This window comes from Bidens hawaiensis, unplaced genomic scaffold (assembly GCF_021521415.1).
Source record: "Bidens hawaiensis isolate Kalapana, Puna unplaced genomic scaffold, B.hawaiensis_p1.1 tig00009541_1, whole genome shotgun sequence".
Lineage (NCBI taxonomy): Eukaryota > Viridiplantae > Streptophyta > Magnoliopsida > Asterales > Asteraceae > Bidens > Bidens hawaiensis.
In genome coordinates, this window is record NW_027491709.1 from 497,130 (window position 1) to 507,575 (window position 10,446).

General features: G+C 35.4%; 2 protein-coding genes across 2 annotated transcripts; both read left to right on the forward strand.

The window, feature by feature from the left end:
* Positions 1-4,804: 4,804 nt before the first annotated feature.
* On the forward strand, positions 4,805-7,201 carry LOC143532745 (photosystem I reaction center subunit III, chloroplastic-like). Its single transcript, XM_077027708.1, has 2 exons — positions 4,805-5,337; positions 6,799-7,201. The coding sequence occupies exons 1-2, from the start codon at positions 4,964-4,966 to the stop codon at positions 7,106-7,108; spliced, it is 684 nt and encodes a 227-aa protein (XP_076883823.1). The 5' UTR covers positions 4,805-4,963; the 3' UTR covers positions 7,109-7,201.
* A 749-nt stretch (positions 7,202-7,950) lies between these two features.
* On the forward strand, positions 7,951-9,442 carry LOC143532705 (phenylacetaldehyde reductase-like). Its single transcript, XM_077027680.1, has 5 exons — positions 7,951-8,245; positions 8,317-8,504; positions 8,604-8,795; positions 8,976-9,141; positions 9,222-9,442. Exons 1-5 carry the CDS (start codon positions 8,128-8,130, stop codon positions 9,440-9,442), a joined length of 885 nt encoding a protein of 294 aa, XP_076883795.1. The 5' UTR covers positions 7,951-8,127.
* The last annotated feature ends 1,004 nt before the right edge of the window (positions 9,443-10,446 follow it).

Below are 10,446 nucleotides of genomic sequence, written 5' to 3' on the forward strand. Positions count from 1 at the left end.
AAATCAAACATAAAAAAATCTCGAACCCATTGAAAAAAATTCATGGCTTCGCCATTGCTCGTTCACACCCCCTGGCCCCTACACATATATTGAGCTTGAGTAAGCTCACAAGTCTTAAATTTTCTTTTGTTGATTAGCTTAGGATCATTAATAATTATGGTTTAATGATCATTCATTTAAACGGTTTTTATTAGCATTAGATTTCACGTTGTTGGTTAGAGCTAACCCACTGTTGTAAGAACACCTTGTTCGCAACGATAAAACTGTCGATTAAAATAAAAGCCATGCCATTAGAAATGTTTAACTGGATCGTGTGATTCTATAACGAGTATAAATTAATAGACAAATATAAACCATTATTGGTTACTTTGGTTAAGAATCAGACTCTTGTTATGGTTTTAAAACTAGAAATTTTATTAGAAAAATTAATAAAATGACAATTTTATTTATCAACTTAGTATGATTCCAGAAAAACATTCGGATGTAAGTGTTACAATCATTCAATCAAACACTTGTTGCTCGTAGAATAGGTTTTACGATTCAAAAGTGGGATAGCGACGCAGCTTATTGATCGCTTATCCATTATCCAGATGTAGCTCGATTTGTATTATATAAGAATTCAATCAAACTAAGAAAATAAACCTCAGTCTTAAAAATTATCATTGATTTATGAGAGAAAATAAAATTTTTAATTTACAGAATTAATTGTCCTATAAAATCATCAACCAAAAAAAAGCACACCTTTTATATTCTTCTCTCGATCTCGCTGTCGAACTTGAGCCGCCGCCTTCTAGCCGACTCATAGTCATACCTTTTGTGGGCTCGTTTCTTTTCTTTCATTCGAAGCCCAAATTAATTAATTGAAGTTCAGCCCATGTTTTCTTCTAGTTCACAATCAGGCAATCAGCTGTATTTAGTATTTACTATTTTTTAACGGTCAACAAATACTCCAAACAGGCTACAGTCTAATTTCACCGCATCGGGATCATTTGTCTTTCGATATAGAAAAAACCATCAACTAAGGCCAACGTCCAGCGAACACTTTCTGAAGGCATGACAATGCGATGAGATAAAACTCGTTCCGTTCAAGGACCCAGCTAGTGAAAGTCACATTCTCGTCTAGTCTCTCATCATCACCCTGGTGCCTTGAAACTAAATGCTGAGGATAGGAATCGAACCTGGATCACATGAAACAACAAGTCTCAGTCTTATCACTCTACCACTAGCTCATTGACACTATTTAGTATTTATTAAATAGATGGTCCACTTTCTTAGTTTCTATTTTTCTTCTTTGACAGAATTACAAATTTTGTCCTTTAAAATAAGACGAATTACGGTTCGTGTCCTTTTCTAAGTTTCCTTGCAGGCGGTGTACTTTAAACTTTTTTTTCCTACAAGTTTTGTCCTTTACGCTAACTGGGTTAGAAAAAGTCAGTTAAGTATGACATGTGCCAGACATGTGATGGGCATAATTGTAATTTTAATAGGGGAATGTATTATATATATTTTCTTTTCTTTCTCTCTTCTTTCTCTCTAAGCCACCACCATCACCATAAATTCCGGCCACCATAACAGCCGCCACCGTCGGCCGTACAAAACAGTAAATAATAATAATAATAATAATAATAATATCATGTCCTAATGCCTCCTACTCCGGCCATCTCATCTTCCTCCTCCCTCCTCCTCATCGCCGCCGGAACCCTAGCCTTCGGCTCTCTCCTCTTCCTCTCCCGCCGCCTCCTCCCACCACCAACCTCCAACAGCCGCCTCCACCGCCAGTACCACACCAACCTCCCTCAACGCCGCTTCAACGTCCGCCGCCTCGATCTCAGCTTCCGAGTCGGCCGCAACCGCCGGATCGTCTTCCTAGTTCAGGCCGCCACGTTCTTCGTCAACGAGAACGGAAGCAGGTCGCAGCTGTGGTTTTCGATTAGAGTTGGAGGAAGCTCGGTTGAGAAAGAAGTCAACGCGATGATGGCTTTGATGGTGATACGGTGGCTAATGATGTCGGTGGTTGTGGAGATGATGGAGGATGTGGGTGCGACTGATCTTGGTCAGTGGGTGGGTTAGGTGAATTGGGTTTTCGGATACGGGTTTTGGAAAAGGATGGGTCGGGTTCGGGTGATAGGGATCGTATGCGTTTGTGAACGGAAAGTGTGGTGGCGGTTTGTGAGATGGAGAGGAGGTGGTGGTGGTGGGTTGAATGGAATCTGCAACGAGGTGGCCGGAATTTATGGTGGCCGGAATTTATGGTGATGGTGGTGGCTTAGAAAGAAAGAAGAGAGAAAGAAAAGAAAATATATATAATACATTCCCCTATTAAAATTACAATTATGCCCATCACATGTCTGGCACATGTCATACTTAACTGACTTTTTCTAACCCAGTTAGCGTAAAGGACAAAACTTGTAGGAAAAAAAAGTTTAAAGTACACCGCCTGTAAGGAAACTTAGAAAAGGACACGAACCGTAATTCGTCTTATTTTAAAGGACAAAATTTGTAATTCTGTCTTTTTCTTTTATCAACATTTGAAATTATCCAAAATAACTGAGTGGACATTTTTAAGACAAAATGCCATCTGTTCGCATTAAGATCATTTAATTTTAAAATTCGTAACCAGACGTTGGCCCATTCCAATTCACCCTTATCACGCCCTAACACCACTGTGTGAGTATTCAGAAGTGGGTGTTGCCCTGCTTCCTCCGCAATGACGTTTGGGCAAGTGTGAGCTCCTTTTCGTTGGTTTTCATCAGGGCCGGCTATAGGATATGACAGGGTAGGCGACGGTCACAGGCCTGACACTCCACTAGACCCGAATATTTTTTTTAAATTATATGTACTTTTATGAAATAAAAATATGTATAATCAATGTTTCAACATAATTACATAATCACTAGCTTAGTCTAGTGGCAAAGGGGTATGACATCTAACCAAAAGGTTGTGAATTTTAGTCATATTTGAGACAATATTAAGCTTATTTTTATACAAAAGTTTTTTACACAACTCAAATCATAATCAAGTAAGCCCATTTAAAATTAAATTGTTTAAACCAACAAAATGTTCCTTTTACTTAAGGTCCAAAAAAGTTTTCGCTTTCTCGAAGCCGGCCCTGGTTCTCATAACAATTACCCACTTTCTTAATTTATTTATTTTTTCATATAATATAAATACTATTTTAATTATATTAGATTGGTGAAACCACTAGATATCCTTTTTGTAAGACGTTTTTCATCTACGTTATTAGATAATAACGTGACGAAACAATTTTTACTTTGTCAAGTAACCACTATATATGCTCTAATATTTAAATAATATATATTACATAACTTAGTAATGGCAGATTTTACAGGCATAGCATCTATACCTATTAACTAGGCACATTTATACACCATTCAGAATACGCTTCGTATGCTCAGCATACGACCCATATGCTGTAATACTTTTTCAGACGTCATACGTTTCGTATGTAATGTTATACGGTTCATATGGCTTTTGTATAAACAATACGAATAATATGAAAAGCATACGATTCATATGATCAACTTTTAAGTAAAATTAATAAAGGCTTCGTATAAAAATGATACATTTCGTATAGCTTAAATACGAATCATCTAAAATGTATACAGTTCGTATTTGAATGTGTAACTAAATAAGTTTTACTTGTAACAACCATCTAAAACAAAGGCGTGAGCTTTGTCTCCAACAATAGTGATTGCATGTGAGCTTATTGCACCAGGACCAAATCCTTTTTGGTTCAACTACAAATAATAATATTTTGCAGTTAGTAAATATGGTTTATTTGATAAAATCTGAAATCATGAACCAGTGATCAACTATTGACATAACTAACATCTAAAGATGAATAAATCGGACAATAATTATGGTTTAAATGAATTTGATAATGATTTAGCTTGAATTCAAGAACAGTAGAACACTAATTCCACAAATCCATTTAAATAATTACTTTCATGTCATTGAATTTTGCAGTCGGTTTCTACTGGAGAACAAAGTGTAACCTAACTAGGGCTGTAAATTTAGGTTGGTAATATTTTTAACAACATTTGGAAGGGATGAAGGGGGAGAAAGAACTAAGTAAAATATACACAGACTTCATTATTAGATTTATCTCGTTCAAAGAAGTAAGTGGGTAAAAAACGCTATGAGATCACACAATTTATATGGTTGAGAGATTCTTTTTATACCTAATATTCGTCTTACAATATGGTCAAAGAATCAATTACACATAAATATATGTGAGAGATTGATGGATTAAATGTTGAAACATGTTTCACGCTTCCTGCAAAAGTAATTGTACAATTTTAAAGATTCTTCGTCATACGTTTCGTATTATTTCCTATACAGTTCGTATAGATTACTTTTCATGATTTTTCAAAACTCCTACATGCATATGCATACGATTTGTATTCTTTCTTATACGATTCATATGTTTATGTTAGATTTACATGCTTCGTATGAAATCTTATACGTCTCGTCTTCCATATAATACGAACTGTATACAAAAGAATATGGCTCGTATAGTTTCTATAGCATATGACTCGTATGGTTTTCCATATGATCGTATGGTATCCTTGATTTGACTAACTTAAGTTATTATTCTATACGTTGCGTATGAAGCCTATGATTAGATGGAGGAATAGCGTGTAAAATGCTTAAATGATGTATCTCTAGCAGACCCACTTAGTAATATACTATGCTTAAACTATTATCCAAAAAGAAAATATTTAACATAGCCTACGAACACCACTTAGATAAAAAGATACACAACGGATGTCCAAACCAACCACAACCACCAATTCCATTATCTCCCAATAACAATCATCCACCTCATCTTCTCATCTTATCCCACAGATTTCACACCACCACCCATTTCTACATCTTCAACACTACAACCTCAATCATCATTTGAACCTTAATCTTAATCCACCAGACATCAACCCAAAAGATGTCTTTCACAATCTCCACAAGCTTCATCCAACCCCTTGAGGTATCCAAATCATCCAAACCAAAGGTTGCATGTCCAAGTAATATTATATGTTCAAGTGCTACAGAAGACAAGAGCCAGAAAGTTGATGGAAAAGGTTCGTTAAAGGCGTTGTCGGCTGCGCTTGCACTGTCTTCGATCCTGGTGTCGTCAACTGTACCGGTGTTGCCTGCGAATGCCGATATATCGGGTTTGACTCCGTGTAAAGAGTCGAAGCAGTTTGCTAAGAGAGAGAAGCAGTCGCTTAAGAAGCTTGAAAACTCTTTGAAGCTTTATGCTCCGGATAGTGCTCCTGCTCTTGCTATTAACGCTACCATTGAGAAGACTAAGCGCAGGTAATTCTATTTGACGTATTACTCCGCTCCAATATCAGGGCCGTCTCCGAGAATTTAAATACCTCGGCCGAGCCAAAATAAAAAGGCTCGTAAGCCTTAACGAAAACTTTTTATTCATTAATGTACATGGATAAAACTTTTATCGACCGACTATTATAAGCAGAAATCATTCTGAGCATGTAATTATCTCATAAACCATTGCAAATAACCTTATTTTTAACACCAAAAAAACATGATGGTGCGGCTCGCACACCCTCCGAGCCTCCCATGTCCAATATAACAAAATGGCAAAAAGTAAACAAAAACGTATAAATCGGATTATAAATTATAATGAAACTTGAAGGAGAGTATGTTTAGTAAAAGTGGAAGGGAGGGGTACGTTTAGCAACACTCTGTCTTAAAAGTAACAAGAAATTCATGAGTTTGAATTTAGGATAACTGGTGGGTCGGGCTCAGGTTAACCCATAACGTTTAGCTAAATGAGTCGGCTATGGTCGACCGGTCAGGTTCCAAGTTGACTCATTTATTTAAAATAAAGAGTGTTGTTTAAAGCTTAAATTAGAGGTGTTCGATCATAACCCATTGAAACCGAACGAACAGTCCAAACCAAAAGAGCAGGCTGATTTGATGGTTTCGAATATTTATGGTTTGGAACCAATCGTTTAACATTTATTATTTGATTTTCTTTTAGAAAAGTAAGGTTATGTATACTCCCTCCGTCCCTTTTTAAGTGTCTGTTTGGAAAACACAAAGTTCAAGGTAGATTGAATTCAAGGTAGATTGAAAGATTATTTTTTTGCTTACCAAATGATAATAGTGCCATTGGAAATTGGGTCCATCAATATTGCTTATTAATGCTAGTTGTGTGTGTATAAGGGTAAAACTTGGAATTTGACTAATAAAATTTGACAATTGACATTTGTAATGAGACAAAGAAAATTGAAATATTGACACTTTTAATTGGGACGAATGGAGTATTTTATAAATTCAAGAACAATCTTTATCATTTATTTGAAAATTCTTTAATACAAACTTAAGTTTCTAAAAAATAATTGTTTGGTTAGGAACCGGCAAACCGAATCGTCAAACTATGAAACCGGCTGGTTCAGTTTGCATAATTCCAAAACCGTTGGTACTAGTTCGAACAAGAATATGTAGTTTATCAAAACCGGTTAAACCAGACGTAAACAACCATTGTTTAAACTAAATAAGTATTTTTATTGTAGAGTCTGGATAAAAGGAAGAAAGAAAATAGATTTTATATAACTTTGTAATTTAGAGTATCAAGATGAAAAAAACAAAATATCGGGTTAAACGAGTCATGTTCTTGTCAACCTACAGAAATTTTGGGTTCGTGTCAGGTTCAACGTACCACTTGAACACGACTTGTTTAACACATAGTTTGAAACGTAAAGATTGTAAAACCATTGAAATGTATTTAATTAATTTACACACGTGTAGGTTCGACAACTATGGAAAGTATGGATTGTTGTGTGGATCAGACGGGCTGCCGCACTTGATCGTAAGTGGTGATCAAAGACATTGGGGAGAGTTCATCACCCCCGGGATTTTGTTTCTATACATAGCTGGATGGATTGGGTGGGTTGGAAGGAGTTACTTGATTGCTATTCGGGACGAGAAGAAGCCCACACAAAAAGAGATCATCATCGATGTTCCTCTGGCTTCTAGGTTGGTATTTCGTGGATTCAGTTGGCCCATTGCGGCTTACCGTGAGTTCTTAAACGGGGAACTCATCGACCCGAATGTTTAACTTTTTGTTTGCGACAAGTTTATATGTATCTAATGTTTAAAACCTATCATGTTACATTGTTTGTCTACAAGGTTTAAGAGATTGTTTCACAAATTCAAATGTACATTTTTCCTATGTGTTTGTGACATTACTGTTTGTGATTTTTGGCTAATGTAAAACACGTCTTTACTCTTTTTCTCGACGCTCAGGTATAACTTTTTTTTTCCTGAAAATAGAATTACATTCGAAATAAGGTACTCCCTCCGTCCCATTAAAAGTGTTCATATTTCATTTTTTGTTTATTCCATTACAAATGTACACTTTTAAAATTTATTAGCTAATTTTCAAATTTACCCTTAAACACACACAACTAACATTAATAAACAATATTGATAGACCAACTTTCAAAGGACATTATTGTCATTTAGTAAGAAAAAAAAGTAATCATTCAGTCCACCTTAAAATTTTTTGTTTTTCAAACCATGACACTTCTAATAAGACGGAGGGAATACTTTTTTTGGTATTGTAAGTAGTCTCAATTGTTGATACCGTGCGGGTGCCATGACGAACGACATCGTTCCCGGCAGACAACAGCTGTTACCCTTATTTGTTTTTATTTTTTTCGATTGATGTAAAACACGACTTTGTGTAATGATATAAAATTTATTCAAAAACCTACTGCTGCAACTCAAGTACTAAAAGTATTGCTACATTTTTTATGTTGTCTATCTATTAACTTTCATCTCGTACACAATTCACAAACAATTCAACTTCTTTTGATATCCAACAGTATTATGATTGAAAATTTATTAAATATAATGGTATTTAATCTAAAATCAAAACCAGAATAGAACATCGTTGGTTTTTTAGTAGTTAAATCCAAGAGACGTATTATAATTGAATTTTTTAATACTTTAATATTCAAAAATTAAGTAATTTCTGCATCCATTTTATTAAAGTCAAAATCAGAACAGAACAACATTGTCGAATTTTCTTGCATATCACCATAAACAACTTTTCTGCCAACTGATTCAGAAAAGATGAGTGGGGAAGGAAAGGTGGTTTGTGTTACAGGAGCTTCAGGATACATAGCTTCATGGCTCGTTAAGCTCTTGCTTGATCGTGGCTACACCGTTCATGCTACTGTCCGATCCCTTGGTAAATATTGTTTTCAATCCAACTTTTGAGTTTCCTTTAAAACATACTAATTCCATTAAAATACGTTGCAGATGATCCAAAAAGGACAGAACATCTGCTTGCTCTTGATGGAGCTAAGGAAAGACTATCTTCGTTTGAAGCTAACTTAACTGTAGACGGCTCTTTTGACGCTGCAGTTAATGGCTGCGTTTGTGTCTTTCACACAGCATCCCCTGTGATTATAACTTCAGTTGATGATCCAAAGGTTACCGACCCACAGGTCATTTTTCGTTCATTTTCTCTTGGTTTTCCAAAATTGATGTAAGTTCTAAACCATGCTGTTGTATTCAAGATTGATTAGTTTTCCATTTTGCATCAGGCGGAATTGCTAGATCCTGCAGTGAAGGGGACACTTAATGTTCTTAAGTCAGCTGCAAAAGTTCAATCTCTCAAGAGAGTGGTGTTGACATCTTCAATCGCTACAGTTATGTTTGGCGTCAAACTTCCGGAGTCTGGTGGTGTAGTGGATGAAACCTGGTTTTCAGATCCAGTCACTTGTGAACAGGCAAAGGTAAATTCATTCCTTTTTCCAACCGACTACAACTAAGGCGTCAAACTTATTTGTTTCTTAATAATAATCTTAGACGGAAGGGTTAGCTGACGTTTCTCTATATTGCTTTCTTTGTATGAGTGACTATCGTTAATCAGCTACGAATGTTACAATTAATGAGTGATTTTGTATTCCTTTTAGTGGTGGTATCAAGTATCAAAGATCCAGGCTGAAGATGCTGCTGTGAAATTTTCGAAAGAGAATGGTGTGGATTTGGTGGTTATAAATCCTGGTTATGTGATTGGTCCTCTCTTACAACCTACTATTAACTTCACTTCTGACGGATTTATGAGCCTTATAGAAACTGGTAACTGTTCATTATATATGGCTAAAGTTCATATCAAACATTGAGATCCTGAAATGAAGTTGTTGAATTTATTTATGCAGGAAAGGAAATATTTCCAGATGGAATCAACATAACTGTTGATGTGAGAGATGTTGCTACCGCGCATATATTAGCATTTGAGAAACCAGAAGCTAATGGTAGATATTGCGTGGTCAGGGATGTTGTTCAATCATCTGAGATCATGATGATCTTAGACAAACTCTACCCTGATCTTGGCTATTCAGAGAGGAAATTACTAATTAGTACCATTGACCTACTTTAGATACTCATTTTCCTGTTTTTGGGAATTAGTTAATTGATTAATTATCTAACTAGAAGTTGGAATCACTTTTTTTTTTTTTCAATTTTGGATAGGTATAAAGGAAAGTGTGTCGAGGCGCTGCCATACAGCGTATCAAAGGAAAAAGCGGAAAGTCTAGGCATTGAATTTACTCCGTTGGAGATTAGTCTCAACGATGTTCTTGAAAGCTTGAAAGAGAAGAAATTTCTAAACCCATAAGTTCTTTATATGTTTGTTACAGAACAAAGAACGGATACTTGAAATCTTGAATTGTGTGAGTATTCAATAAGCAATAATGAATAATAGAATTTCAATAAAACACCCTTATTAACGAGTCATGCATGACATTGTTATGACCACAAGATTAAGATTTTAAAGACTTTCATTTGCTACAGAAAAGGGCTAGTGTCGCAACTTAATAACTTATGATATCATAAACTTAATTAAATCTTTCATTAAAATGTGATGTGTTTAAATACAAGAAGAACTGAAAATAGAAATCGAGTTAAACTTTGTCACTAAACAACAAACAAGTCAATAAAGAGAGAAATAAAAGAAAAGGAGTTGTAATTATCCATAGAGTTGTAATTATAATCTCAATCAAACTTTATAATCTCTCTCAAATTAGAACATGAAGATCTCGAATGCCTAACTTAACTGTCACGCAAAAATCGACAAAATCATTTTAGATCCCAAAGCTTTCACATAAAACAATTCAAACTAACGTAGAAAACAAATCGACAATTTGGTGTTTATATCAATACCAATACATAAACAAAAATCAAATATGCAGCAAACACAAATAGGGTTTATGGTGAAATTTGGGGTACCTTGAATTAAGAGGAATCGTTACGTACTAAAGTAGCTTTTAATCGCTAAAAGAGCTATGTGATGATTCAAAACCCGGTTTGTATATTGTATCGGGTTGGGCTAAGAAAGGGTACAATCAGTGACGGATTTAAGAATTTTTTCTTGTGGGTTCACAG

Bases quoted from the DNA above. Each gene is read 5' to 3' on its own strand.
- LOC143532745 (XM_077027708.1), top strand. From the start codon at position 4,964: ATGTCTTTCACAATCTCCACAAGCTTCATCCAACCCCTTGAGGTATCC. The intron at 5,338-6,798 runs GTAATTCTATTT...ACACACGTGTAG, and splicing joins ATTGAGAAGACTAAGCGCAG to GTTCGACAACTATGGAAAGT.
- LOC143532705 (XM_077027680.1), top strand. From the start codon at position 8,128: ATGAGTGGGGAAGGAAAGGTGGTTTGTGTTACAGGAGCTTCAGGATAC. The intron at 8,246-8,316 runs GTAAATATTGTT...AATACGTTGCAG, and splicing joins TGCTACTGTCCGATCCCTTG to ATGATCCAAAAAGGACAGAA. The intron at 8,505-8,603 runs GTCATTTTTCGT...ATTTTGCATCAG, and splicing joins CAAAGGTTACCGACCCACAG to GCGGAATTGCTAGATCCTGC.